Source organism: Marmota monax, unplaced genomic scaffold (genome assembly GCF_021218885.2).
Source record: "Marmota monax isolate L192 unplaced genomic scaffold, Marmota_monax_Labrador192_F-V1.1 WCK01_AAM20220418_F8-fsc00020, whole genome shotgun sequence".
Lineage (NCBI taxonomy): Eukaryota > Metazoa > Chordata > Mammalia > Rodentia > Sciuridae > Marmota > Marmota monax.
In genome coordinates, this window is record NW_026692912.1 from 14,399,208 (window position 1) to 14,414,164 (window position 14,957).

Here is a 14,957-nt window from a genome sequence, read left to right on the forward strand (position 1 = left end):
GTGTAGAAAACTGATCATGGAGTTAAATTGACAACTATATTGCAAATAACCTGGGGAAAATTTCATCAATGAAAATTTACCAATATGGATGATAAGTGTTTTAAAAATCTACATATTATTATAAAAATATTTATGTTCATAAGCACAGCATCATTTTAGGGGCTCGATATCCCTCTGCACAATTACCTTTTTGCAGTGGCCCCGTGTATAACTATGGTCATATTATATTATTAATTTATATTATAGCACGTAGCACAGTGTGTGCTGTGGAGTTTTCCAGCTCTGCCCTGGCTGGCTGCTAATTCTCCTTGCAGTGGTCAGTGGGACTGGCATGGACACACTCCTCTGTCCTCTGTTACAGGTCTTGAGATTTGAAAGTCAGATGAGTATAATTACCAGGCATAGGTGGCAGTTTAGATGCTCTGGTAAATTTGTTTTTAGCTACTTCTTTCTCATTTATCACAAGGTTTGATAAATCACAATTATGAAAACAAACTCCGTATAGAACCAAGGGTATTTATTCCAAAATTACAAGGAAGGAACTTTATTATTATATATTTTTGATTTTTGTCCTTTGGTTTCCAGCAAAATAGAAGGCATAGAATATATGTGAAATGTACAAAAGCTAAACCTCCCAGAAAATGAAATTGAGCATATTCCAGTATGGCTAGGAAGAAGTTGAAATTTTTGGAAGTCTTCAGTCTGAAAGGCAACAAGATATGATCAGTAAGTTATTCAAAGTAGTGAAATTTTTTCCCAAATTTTAAGGTTCATTGAAAAAAGATTTAAAAAACCTAAGATTTTTAAGAATGATATTTCTCCTTTTTCTATTGACCAAAATACAAATTCAAATATAATGTAGAATGCTCTAGAGTAATTAAATACAGTAAGTTCACATTTTGCATAGGCTCCACAATAACTAAGAGTTGATCTCTTAGCATTTTCCCATTTATCATTTCATTCCATTCCCATTTTACAAGTAAACATTCAGAGAGGTTAAGTTACTTATCCACACAGCTTGTACCAGAATTCAGATTATTGAATGCCTAGAAGAGTTCTTTTGTTCTGACTATATAACCTTATAGTAACTATATCACATATAGCAGTTAATCTTGATTATGCCATTAAGTGTTAGAGGAAGTTCACTAGCCTTTTATAGTAGAACAATTTTGTTGTCCTAGTTCTCATAATTAGATAATGATGTGTACTTTTCTCTGGCATCTATTTATAAGTTAGCTGTTCAATAAGCATTTTCTAAGTAAAAATATTATTTAAGTTCTTTTTAAGATTGAAAAGGTCATGCTAGAATTTAAAGAACATCAGTCATAAAATAGAAAATTGAAGAAGTGACTTCAAGTATCAGCCTAGACTTTCCTTATGTGACCTTAGAGAACTCCTTAACCCCTCTAAAATTCACTGTGTTGATTGGAGAAAATAATCATGTACTGCTTCTTTTATAGGAGTATTATAGGGCTTAGAGGAAATGTTATCTGTTAAATGCTTTAAAAACTTTTAAATACTAAATACTAAGGCTGTGTTCCTTAAACTTTCATCCGTAGAGGCCAAAAATAATAAGCAACATTTGTTTAATACTGTGATATTAACAATATCTATGCTTCTTTATTTCATCTTCATAAAAATCTGATAATGTGACTCTCTTACCATTCCACTCTGACAGTGTGAGAGTGGAAGTCTCTCCAAGAGTCTCAGAGCCAAGGCCCACACCATGCTGTAGAGTATCAATTTGAGGTCTTGGATCTTATGGGATAAAGGAAGAGGAAGCCATGAATCTAAATTTGCCATAAATATACAGCAAAGTAGTTAATCCTTAGGTAGTAACAATCAATCCTGAGAACATGAGTAGCATTTGATCAATATTTATTATTTCTGATTTTACATAATGGTCTCATTCCAGCTTATATTTGACATAGGCATCATTAATAGTGATGCACATTCACTTAGGAGAGAAAACATGTCTCTGTATTAGGTATTTGGAGTAGTTTTTTTCCCAACCCTTTTCTCTTTGAATAAACATGAGAATTGTACTTCAAAACCTATGCCTTTTAGCCCTAAATTACAGCTCAATTATCTGAAGATTAATAAAATCCTTTTTATATCCATTTTTCAATTTGTTCAATCAGTATCATGAAAAGATAAAACATTTAATGTAATGTAGACTTGAATTCAAATCCTGTTGCATTCACTTAGGCTCTGAGCTTTAGGCAAGTCACCTGACTTTTTTGAATCTCACTTTCTTCATCTGCTAAGTGAAGATGATATTTCCATCATAGGTGATTGTGAGGAGTGACAAATGGAATGGCATACGGAAATCCCCAGCACTGTCCTGATCAGCTGAACGCTTACGTCTCCCTTTCTGTTCTCTTCACACTACTACTTTTGAGCCCTGGGTTCCATGAACAGGTTTTTTGCCATGTTAAGAGAAATTTCCTTTATTTGTTATTTCCCTTCGGTAGTTTATTATTTTTAAAGTAAAATATACCAATAGTTCTGTTATGTCATTTCAGCTTCAGGATGTCAGCAAGTTGAAACCACTTCAAGATTTGACTTCTCTGATATTAGTTGAAAACCCAGTCGTGACCCTTCCTCACTACCTCCAGTTTACCATTTTCTACCTGTGTTAGCTGGAAAGTTTGGAAGGTCAGCCAGTAACCACTCAGGACAGGGAGGAGGCTTTTGAGAGATTCAATTTAGGTAAGATGACAGTTTAAAAAACTGAATTTGAATGAGGAAAGAATTTGTTTTCAGAACTTATCTAGAAAAAAATGTGTTATAAACTTTCTGATGACATTACATTTGCAGAGATGCCACCATAAATCATCTAAGTTAATTGAGCATATTCAGTGCACCAGGCACTGCACTTGACGCTAAGGATACAATGGTGAGCAAGACACTTGGTGCTGGCCTTCATGCAGCTTATGGTTTTGTGGAACAGACAAAAAGCAGTTAAACCCAGGTAAAGCAACAGAGGGGAGCCCTGTTGTGGTGCAGAGTGGTGTAAAGGAGTGGCTCTTGAGGCAGTGACATGGAAGCTGAAGGCAAGGGGAGGAGAGGCCAGCCATGTGAGGAATGGCACTCAGGGAGAGGGAGGAGCTGGTTCCCTGGTGTTATAAAGACCCTAGTGGGGTCAAGCAACTGAAAGATCAGTATGACTGGAAGAGTGCAAGAAAAAGTTTGGAGAGAAGGGGGAGGTTCGAGATGGAACAGGGCCTTGTGGTTTGGATTTTATTCTAGCTGCAGGAAAAAACCATGGGCAAGTTTTAAGCAGGGATGGGCCAGGAACAAGCTCTATATTAAGGAGATCATTTTGGATGCAGGTTGGAGAATGACTTGGAGCAGGGCAAAGAGGAGATGGAGGGGTATGTTAGGAAGAGCTATGACAGTCATGCAGGCTAGAAGTGTGGGTGGCCTGTGCTTAGACCATAGAAATAAAAAATAGATGGATCACTTTTGAAGGTAGAATCAGCAGCACTCTCTAATGGAGTGGGTAATTCTCAGGCTTCTGGCTTAATTGGCTAGGTGGTGATATCATTTAGAAAACAGGGAGAATTCAGAGTTATCTTTAGGACATGTTGAGTTTGAATTATCTGTGAGACAACCAAGTACAGAGTTAGAAATATGAGTCTGGAGTTTGAGGTTCATTCATTTAAAACAAAGACAAAAGATAGAGACAAAGAGAAAAGGGATGTATTTTGCATACATAGTCTGAAAACCTGAAATGTTTAGCTCTAAAATCTGTATAAAATTCCTTTCAGACTATTTTGTATATAACATGTATATAAAATATAAATGAATTTTGTGTTTAGACTTGGGTCCAACATCCAAGATAACTCATTATGTAATTGCAAATATTGGAAAGTCTTAAAAATCCAAAATCTGAAATATTTCTGGTTTCAAGAATTTTGGGTGAGACTCAACCTGAATAAATTTGATAGTCATCTGCTTAAAAATGATACTTAATTCCACATGAACTTTTTAAAAATCTGAAAATTCACCAGTAGTTTTGTAATGCTAGATTCGTGGGACCCCAATAGACCTCCAGGAGCCGAATCCGATGCAAGCACACAAGAGTCTTTATTGCAAGCTTGAGCCTAGACTCACAACTGTTCCCAACGCAGCCGTCCCAGGGAGTGAGTCCTGGTCCTTTGTCCAGTGAGATTTTATAGGTTTTTGGGGGATACTCTATGCGTCACAGCATCACACAGCAAATCATTCCATACGGAAGGAAAGTCAAACAACAACTTTTAACATTTATTAGCACATTCAATGGTGGGAACAAGTTGGGTAGGGGTAATTGGTTAGTACAAGAGGGGGATTCCTTTGAATTGATTGGTTTAGGCCACGAGGGGTGTACATGCTAAACTACATGGTTTCCCAACATGTAATCAACCACCATAAACTGCTGGGGGGTCATGTGGCATCCCAGGTATTTTTCCTGTCTCATGCTGATTGGTGGTTGCTAGGGGGTTGCTATGGGTCTTCACCTAGCCTAACTGAGTCAGGGACACCTGGCGCCACAGATCTCTCCTGTTATTTGCAGACAAACAACTCAGCAGGGTGGGTTTGTGCTTAGGAGTGCTCTGTGGTTTTTCTCAGGACAAAGGTCAAGCCTCCTTCCTTAGGACAGGCCTTGAGGTAGAAGCTGGTTTCTCAAAAATGGAATCACATCAGTTTCTCAGTTTCTACACCAGGAAATGGGCAGAAACAGCAAGTTGTTAACCTCAAACCAGTAGTCAAATAAAGAAAGAAATTAAATACCCAACAGCAGAGTGAAGAACAAATCATGCCTCAATTGTTTTTGTCCTTGAAAATATCAGAGGGTGGGATAAGAGAAAGAGGAGGGAACACTTTCTCCTTCAGAAAGGAGAGAATATGTGTACATCATGGGTAGTTTTGTTCCTTTGGTGATGGGAAAATAAGAGTTTTCCCATGGATAGGGTCTGTTTTTCTCAATAAAATGTGAGGTCTTCAGCTCAGAAAGAGACTCAAAGAAATATGGAAGGTTTGAGGAAAAAGAGGAAGATATGAAATCACCATTTTAAAGTATTGGGTAACAAGCTGGTATGTTCAACCACTTGGAATTGATGTTAGTTCACTTTCAACCTACAAAAAACATTAGTTTCATATGGTTTGCTCCAATACTTCAGAAACATAGTAAATTTTTGTTAGTTAAGACCCCCCCCCCCCACACACAACTCTACATTTGTTTTTCTAAAGTTTGTTTTGGAATCATTAAAAATTTAAATAATGTAAAGCAAAGTCATCACATAAATATACTGTTGGAAGAAATGTTTCAACCACTTATGGCTCATTCATGACTTCAGACTGTAATTAGGAGCCTTTAATGTGATGGGCTCTTAGGACCCAGTGGAGACCAGGTAGATAGAGTTTTTGGTCTCCTGAAGCTTTAGGAGGCAGGCAGACAGGATAGTGATCACATGTTACAACTCCCTGTGTGACAAAGGCCAAAGCATAAGTTCAGGGTAGCATGGGAGCCTCCCTGAGAATCATCTAACCTGGGTAGAGGAGAGGGTCAGGCAGGTTTCTCCAAAAGGTTTGTAAAGCTCAAGACCTAAAGGATGCAGAAGAGACCTAAAGGAAATGGAGGAAGACAGGCAGGTCCAGACACAGGGTGTGAATAAGCCTTCAGGGGCAAGAGGTATTGTCAGTATAAAGAACAAAGTCATTTCAGGAAAGCTGCAGAGATATGCTTAAAGATAAGGCTCAAGAGGGAGATTGGGACCAAATCATGAAGATCCCATGAGAACTCTTATGGAAGCTTTTTGATTTGTTTATTTGTTTGCATTGCTGGAGAAAAACTCAGGGCCTCATTTATACTAGGTAAGTACTCTGTCACTGAGCTATAACCCCAGCCTTTTATGAAAGCTTTTTGGATCTTCTAAGAGTAACAGGAAGCTCTTGAAGGATTTTAAGATAATATAGTATGTAAACGTGTTCGCTGTATCCTTGTAAATGTAATTACTTACAACAAATAAAACGATGTATTTTAAAGGGGATTGGAGGAAAACCCCATTTATCAATATAATAAAACAAATTAAATACTTGGAAATAAAGTATTATCTTTTAAAATGTCATCCAAATACAAATAACAATGCCTTCTTGCCTCCTAGTATAGACCAGTTCCATGTGGTCTTTTCTCCCAAAGTCATGGTATGTAATTTTCGAAGTGGAACTGCACTATTCCTAGACTTCTTTTGCATTGTTTTATTTTAGAAATGTTCTTTACTTATTAAAAGAAGGAAATATAATGATGTATAAACAATTACATTTTTATTGACAGAAAAGTCAGAAAGAGACTTGGAAAGGAAGATGCTATAAACTGAAGAGCTTAAGAACAAACAAAATTCTTTAAGGGAATTCAAAATCAAAATAAGTTAAATTATTAAAAGAGGGGATCATGTGATACAATCCTTGAGGAGCTAGAATTTGATCTAAGCACACAAAAAATGAATTCGTTAGTCTGTGTTTATACTGCTTTGACTATGTTCTCATAAGGTAAAGAATGCTTTACCTTTGGCTCTAAGAAATACAACTTCCCAACCATAAAAAAAGGGGAAATTTGCCGTTTAATATGTGCAAAAGTCTTTACAGACTGTAGTTGACTGTGAACTGTGTGATATGGCTGTCAGAAAAACCAGTGCTCTCTGTGGATGCAGTATGTGAGGTAGGTATCCAGCACAATGGGGAAAGATGGTGCCATGGTGAGACTGTTCCCAGTGTTTGTTTATATGTGTGTGTGTGTATGTATGTATGTATATATATATATCAACAACATTGTTGGTGAGAGTGTACATTGGCAAAAAGTTTTAGAAGGCAATTTGGCAAAAATATCCAAATTTTAAACATAGAGCTCCTATGTCTCAGAGATCTCATTTCCAATAATATATTCTGTAGAAATGCTTGCAAGAATATGTAAAGATCATATATGTATGCTTGTATGTGTATATGTACATGTACCTATGTAACAGTGATGCTCACTACACCATTATTCATATGAGTAAAAACTCCAAATGACTAAAAAGCCCCTCAGGGAACGACCATGCTGTGGCATAGTATATTGCTATTAATAAAATGAGGTCGGGTTATATGGCCTGACTTGGAAGGATGTCAGATACATTTTACTATATGAAAAAAAAGCAAGTTGTTAAACAGTAAATAAAGCATTATCCTATATACATAAATGCACAATAGTGTAAGGATATTTGGGGTGGAAAGGGGTGGCAGAATATAAACCAAACTCATGAAAGCAGTTATTTCTGAGGAAAATTATTGAACATTTCAAATATACCTTTATGCATATCTGTAATAACTAAAGTTTATACAATTTGACTTTATGGTTGAAACAGAGAAAAAGATATTGAAACAGAAAGATTTAGACGATCTAAATGGCGTAATTTGAGAAAAAAGCTTATAGAGAGGCTTCCAATGTCTTGGGACAAAGTTACAGGAAGAATGACAAAGCAAAGGGGTGCTCAGGCTGGAGAAAAGGAAACTCAGTGAGCTTTGATAAATGCTCTCAAATATGCAAAGGACTGTGTAATATGGAAGAGAAATTAGAATTATATACTAAGGCCCCATGAGATCAAATTAATACCTAGTAAACAAAATTATAGGAAAACAAAGTCTGAAAAATTCTAAAACCACATTGAGTGTTCTATAAATTCTGAAAATGTTTATTGTGGAAGAAACCGAAATAAGATTTTAACTTTTATAAGCACACTTCACCTTATGCTAGATTTAGAGCTTTTTGCTATATTTGGACAGTGTATGTATAAACAGAATTTTCAATGATGGTAATGCCACAGCATCACAGAATGTTAGAACTCAAAGACATACTCAGATATTTGGTCCAAGCTTCCTGCTTGGGGCTCACAGAGTATAGTCATTCACTGAGTCTTAGTTCTGAACTAGTGTACTCTGCTCTGTGCTACATCTCTTCAAATTCCCCAAAATTATAACAGATTTTCTGTGGGTATTTAGGAGCTGTTGTTTCTACTTAAACTACAGTGTGAAAACTGTCTCTCTTGGCAGTATAATATTACACAAAATTCCCCACATTAGACAGAATTCTTATAGAAAATGCCATACTTACTCTTCCCAAGCAAAAGGATCTCTTTATGTGAGGTGTTAGCTCGGTACTGGTTTGCGATGATACAACAATCTTTGAAAGCTCTGATGCAGGCTGGACCTCTGGTGATCCGTGTGGCCCGCTGCTCGCAGGTTTCTTCATCATTACGGTGGGCTCCATCACAGCAACACTTCCTTGGCACTGGATGTTTGTATTTAGCAGCTAAAAGGGTAATAATGTAAGTGCCCTTGATCAGGCTGAGTCAGCATCTCAGGTTTAGAAGGAATCTCAAGAAATACTCAGTTTCTACTACCAAATGCTCCCCTTATCCACAGGAGCCATAGTTCCAGTGTGTCCTTGGAACTACAGTAGGATTAGGGAGAATGTGACCCCACCAGGTGGTCCATCCCAATTCACACTAAATGGTTAAAGGGCTTCCTGCAACCAAGTTAACTATAAACTTTCAAACCTGGAACTTTGGCTTCAGCAGCATTTGAGTATAAGTTAAATATCTAAGAAGACTTTAAATATTTGAAAGTATATATTGTTATTATATAAGAATTATTTTCCATAAGCTAAATAGCCTTCTTTTTCAAATATTCCTTATAGGATATGGTTTGTAGATGTCTACTAGTGCCATCATCCTTCACTATAAGTGTTCAATCAACTTCTCAACTATCATATCATTAAAACAGAGAATTACTGAAAGCTAGAATTACTGTAACTAAGACAAACTAACACAAGCCTGTAGTCCCAGCAACCCAGGAGGCTGAGGCAGGAGGATGTCAATTTCAAGGCCAGCCTCAGCAACTTAACTCTGTCTCAAATTTTTTTTTAAAGGATTGGGGATATGGCTCAGTGGTAAATCAGCCTTGAGTTCAATACCCAGTAATCCCCCCTCAAAAAAATGAAGTATAATAACTCATATGCAAATGGAAGAAGTCATTATATTACTATAAGAATGACAACTAGTTGAACTCAGGCTACAGATTCCAGATTGATGTTCTTTCTACTTAACATGACTGATTATCATATTACTATTTAAATAATTCCCACTGGACTTATTTCCAAAGAATAATCCAGAATGTTATTAGCTATTAAATATATGAAATGGAAGAAATATATTTTTACATATATTCCAAAGTTAATCAAATCATGGATTTAAAAAAAATATATTTTTATTTGTAGATGAACACAATATCTTTATTTTATTTTTATGTGGTGCTGAGGATCGAACCCAGTGCCTCATGCATGTGAGGCAAGTGCTCTACCATTGAGCCACAACCCCAGCCCCTCAAATCATGGATTTTGTCAGAATAAAATGGAAAAATATTTTAATTGTTAGATGGAGCTTGTAGAGAGAAAATATTTGTGATAAATTCAAATTAATAATTTACATTTTAGAGATAGATCTGATATAGACCTGTTCTCCTCATATTAAGATTATAGAAAATGAACTACTAGATTTATTTGGATTAATCTTTCTGAGGGAGGTGAGCTAGACATCCATATATATCTTTCTTTCCACCCATTTTATTTAAGTAAAATTACATAATATTTCATTTTCTCCAGTTTTTAATGATCATATCATCATTTCAAATGATGTAGAAATGTTCTACAACTACATGAAACTCTTAGAGTACCTTGTTCATTTATTCTCTGTTGCAGATTTCCTGATGAACTTAGCTTAATTTCTTTGCCAGGTTCATCTATTTAAAACAAAAACAAAAGATAGAGACAAAGAGAAAGGGGGCTTGATAAAAAAAAAGTTGCATGGAACTATTTAAAACATTCATATCATTTAATTATCGCCAATATGATCATAACCTTTTTACAATCACATGAAACTTTTAAAGTACCTAGTTCCTGTATTTTCTGTTGTAGACGTTTTCGTGGCCTAAGAATTTCTCTACCAGTTTCACTTAAAACAAAAGCAAAAGATAGAGACAAGGAGAAGCAGGGGGAGTTAAAAATCTATTAAAAAAAATGCATGAAACTAAGTATTTAAAATATTCACAAGTCATTCACTTGAGAAACCGGTTTTGAAAGCCTGCTTCTGATTAAGCATTGGGAACTACACATCTTTTTATTTTATTTTTTAATTTTTTAAATTTGTTCTAATTTGTTATACATGACAGCAGAATGCATTTTGATTCATTGTACACAATTACAGCAAAATTTTCCATTTCTCTGGTTGTACACAATGTAGCTGTAGCATCTCACCATAAGTGCAGTGATACATGTACCTAGGGTAATGATATCCATCTCATTCCACCATCTATCCTGACCCTATGTCCTCTTCCCACCCCTCCCTCCCCTTTGCCCAATGAAAGTTCCTCATTCTCCCCATGCCTCCCACCCATTATAAATCAGTGTCCACTTATCAGAGAGAACATCCAGCCTTTTGTTTTTTGGGATTGGCTTACTTCACTTAGCATGATATTCTCCAGCTCCATCCATTTACCTGTAGATGCCATGATTTTATTCTCTTTTAATGCTGAGTAATAGTCCATTGTGTATATATACCACAGTTTCTTCATCCATTCATCTGTTGAAGGGCATCTAGGTTGGTTTCACAGTTTAGCTATTGTGAATTGAGCTGCTGCGAACATTGATGTGGCTGTGTCACTATAGTATGCTGATTTTAAGTCTTTTGGGTATAGACCAAAGAATAGGATAGCTGTATCGAATGGTGGCTCCAAGATTTTTAAGGAAGCTCCATACTACTTTCCAGATTGTTTGCGCCAATTTGGAGTCCCACCAGCAGTGTATGAGGGTGCCTTTTCCCCCTACATCCTCATCAGCACTTATTGTTGGATTCTGGATAATTGCCATTCTGACTGGAGTGAGATGAAATCATAGGGCTGGAGATACAGCTCAGTTATATGAGTGCTTGCATCACATGCACAAGGCCCATGGTTCAAACCCCAGCACCAACACACACACACAAAAAAAAAGATTGGGGAAGTACGCATCTTAATAGGACTTGTTTCAGCATAGTGGAGCTCATGATCTATAGTTTGATTTTTTTTTTTAAATCTGAATTAGGTTTTGAATCCTGTAAACTTTTTGACCCCAGATTATAGAGAACTATCTAAGCATTTAGAGTGAACAAAGATTTGTTGACTAATTTATTTTTTCTTGTTTTTTCTTTGAGCTATATTATTACAAATACAAATATGAATACTAGAGTACCAAGAGTAATTATGAACCATTCTAAAACCAAAGGACAGTGATTAAGATGTGGTCGCTGCCTGTGAAGAGCCCTCATGGCTGTGGGTGAGACAGGACTATAACTGAGTGTGAGGATATGAATGACCCAGTGCTGTCATGTTATAAGTAGACCTGGTCCTACAAGACCCTCCTATTAAAGCATAAGGGAGTGATCAATTCTGTGTGGGGAAGAGGCCCCCCCAGAGGAGAGGATTCTTCTACTTGCTTCTCCAGGCTAATAAAGGGGAAAGCAGTTTCCATGAGTAAAGGCCCAAAGGTATGAAGAGCACAGCAGCAGATCAGAGCTACACCTGGTGCTGTGTAGACAGGCAGGAACAGCAGTGTGAGAAATTGTTGGAAGATCCGGGAGAAGATCACAGAAGGTGTTGAGTACTATTCTAAAGAACTTGTTCTTTATCTTGAAGGCCGCTGGAACACTTTATACAGGGGAGTTATGTAGTCACAGCATTCTAAGATCATTGTGGGGAATATTCTGGAAAAGGGACAAAAAGGAGAGTTGGGAAGCAAATGATCAAAGTCAATCTCAGTGATAAACGCAGGCTTTACCATAGTCTTGGGAGTCCTCTGCATTCGCATTGGTGAGGAAGGTGAGTCCAGCCAAATGAAACACATCTGCATTGTCTCGGCCACCACCGGCCCCACAGCCCAGGTCACTCTTCTCTAGAGCTTGGAACGCCTGTCCAGAAAGGCAAAAGGATGAGCTTCTTCAGGTGTGTGAAGAACTAAAGGTACTAGCCATTGAGTGGTTAGCACAACCTGTGAGATGCACAGGGCACAGATTTATCCAGGACAAAATCTCCCATCTCCATGCCTCAGTTTTGTGATTTTATAATTATAAATACATGCCTATTCAAAATTCACCCAGGACTGAAGATTCTTTGAAATTGACCCAAGGTGTTTTGTACATAGAATACATGCTGCAATCAATGTCTAAAACAAATGAATGAATAGGTGAAATCATGAAGGAGCGAATCAACAAATGAATTTTTAGTTGCTAAATAGAAAAAGAACATACCCTCTTATGTTTCCAAGAGAAGGCTCTAGGTTCTAAGTGAGGAAGGACAGTTCTAAATCAGTTTTAATTTTGACTTCAAATGTCCTCTCCTCTGTGAGCAGTTTTAACTTTGCTGTTTCTTAGTTTGTTCTTCCCTTGTTCAAGCAAACCCAAGCCAAGACAATAATAGCTGAGTGTAGTGGAAATAAACGGGAACTTAGGGAATTGAGTCATTGTCAAATTCTTCTGCGCCACAGATTTATTGAGTTAAATAAACCAACCCAAAGATTTTGTGTCCAGGCTTCTCTTGTGCTGCTTCTGTCCCCACCACCACATGCTACCCTAAATCCTCCAGCTCTCTGAGTTGAGGGTGCTTTTGCCCCATAAATACAATTGCTACCATGATCGTGTGTTTTTAAAGTGCTTGGATCTCTATTTGGAAAGCAAAAAAGCACTGATTTGTGCTTAAATATTAGCTGACGGTGGTTGACCTTCCTAAGACCCACTGTGCTGAGGACCTTGTGGAGAAGCAGGCCGTGTTGCCCAAACTTTCCCCCAACCTGTCCTGGTGGCCACCCTGCTGAAGACTGCACTGAGCCACACTTCTTACAGTGACCCCAGAACAGCACAACTTAACCCTTTCTATGGGCTTTCTGGCTCTTCCTTGGACTCCATACACAGCACTGTCCACTGCTGTGACTGCCACCCACGACTCTGACTCAGTTGCCAAATTAATACATATAGTTTGGCCTGGAGAATATGCATCTGCATCTAGAGGCGAATGAACCTAGGTCATGGGAAAAAGAAAAAAACATTTGTATGTGACAGAACTGTTCAGAGGCAGCCACTTTCACAGCCTCCTTCCTTCAGAAGAAAATCCAGTTGTGACATATAATTTGTGTCTCACCTGGAGCTGACTGTCACACTTCTCTTCGACATTTAGGCAGACTGAGTCGGACACTAATTCTGCAGTCTGCTCTCCAATGACGATGTAATAGACCAGAAGTTGAGCTGAAGGAACCATGTTCTGAGTCACTGGGATGTTTATACTTTGATAAGAAGAATCTATAACCTTCTCTCTTGTGCCAAAGTGTACAATTTTGCCCCTGGATAAAATCTAAAAATAAACAGTGGCAGTGAAAATAAGTATAAAAACAAAACCTGTGCATCAGGATGGAGCTTGAAGAAAAAATTTGACATATGTGTATGTTCCAGTTCTTACAGTAGAGAAGAGAGGCATAGTACCCCCACTGGAGAATCTGAGGCTTAGAAACTAAGTAAAAGTCAGACTGATTTTAGTTCAAAATGACATATCTAGAAATTAGAGAGGAATTCAGCAAGATCCTGTCTCAAAATAAAAAATAAAAAGGACTTGAGGATGTAGCTCAGGTGTGGAGTGCTCTGGGTTCAATCTCTAGCACCAGGAAAAAAGAAGAAAACAAATAGATGCACTTGCCCTGGCTATGAATGCCTATAATTACAGATACTCAAGGGGCTAAGGCAGGAGGATCACAAGTTTGAGGTCAGCATGGGCAACTTAGCAATATCTTTTCTCAAAATAAATATGTTAAAAGAGGTTAGGGATGTAGCTTGGTGGTAGTGTACTTGCGTAGCATATGTGGGCCCCAGGTTTTCAGTACCACCAAAATAATAAGTTAAATGTATCTTATTTGGGGATTCAGATTTTTAAACATAGATTATATTGTATATTGGAGGTTAGGGTTAAAAAATATCATGTAAAGTCAAAATGTCTTCAAAGATCCCTTTAACTGTTCATGAAAATGGTTTGTATTTATAAATGCAAAGCATCATTCTAATGTTTCTCTATAAACCAAAGAACAAAATGTTCAGGATGGGAAAATAAGATGAAAGTCTATCATTATTGTACTTACCAAGTAATTATACTGAGTTATTTTGTCAATATACGGACTTTTGGATGTAACAGTAATGTTCAGATATTCTCCTACTAGCAGAGGCTTATAGTTTCCAGTCCAATCAATATAAAGGTAACTTTGGCTGGGAGATGAGTATGCTATTGCTCGGTAATCTATGCTGGCCTGATTTTCTTCTGGAAGATCTGAAGCATCAGTTTTGACCTGAAAAGGAAAATTTCAAAAAGACACATGAACTGTGTGTCAAGCTTTTTGTAAAACGTCTTTTAAATTCTTTACTTTTTCAATTTCTAAATTTCACAATTCCAAATGCTAAGGGGAAAAAAATCCTCTAGTACTCCATGTTTGTACAGCTGCAGTTTCAAGTAATTTTGTAAAGACTATGGTAAATAATGATGGGATTATGGGCCATGGTGGAAAAGTTTGGTGAAATGAAGAGAGAAAGATGCTCCAGGAACAAATACCAGCTCCCTTCCTGAAATACCACATGAGCTGGACTACTCTTTCTGGGGATGGGAGGGCAGGGACTGAGGGAAGAGAGGGAAAATGATGGGAGGTAGCACCAACTCAAGTACTGGAGGGCAGAAATTATGAATGAACATCACAGACACCATCTCTGTGAAGTAATGATACAGAGGAATGCTCCTAAACACAGGTGGGACAGCAATGATATCGTGGCAGGAAAATCTGCCTTCAGACAGCAGAAAGATTACTAGCTTGTGATATGGGG

General features: G+C 37.4%; 1 protein-coding gene across 2 annotated transcripts in view; it reads right to left on the minus strand.

Annotated features, from left to right (window-relative positions):
• Nucleotides 1–496: 496 nt before the first annotated feature.
• LOC124097343 (complement C5) overlaps nt 497–14,957 on the minus strand; it is a 47,332-nt gene continuing 32,871 nt past the window's right edge. The window contains exons 12-18 of one of the 2 annotated variants that reach the window (XM_046451780.1): nt 14,228–14,431; nt 13,243–13,452; nt 11,888–12,017; nt 9,751–9,816; nt 8,132–8,329; nt 1,663–1,758; nt 497–702 (exon numbers count right to left, since the gene is read on the minus strand). In XM_046451780.1, coding sequence (XP_046307736.1) covers nt 698–702; nt 1,663–1,758; nt 8,132–8,329; nt 9,751–9,816; nt 11,888–12,017; nt 13,243–13,452; nt 14,228–14,431 — 909 coding nt within the window. In that variant the 3' untranslated portion in view covers nt 497–697. The remainder of the gene's footprint in view (nt 703–1,662; nt 1,759–8,131; nt 8,330–9,750; nt 9,817–11,887; nt 12,018–13,242; nt 13,453–14,227; nt 14,432–14,957) is intronic. The other variant, XM_046451781.1, reaches the window with a different exon arrangement.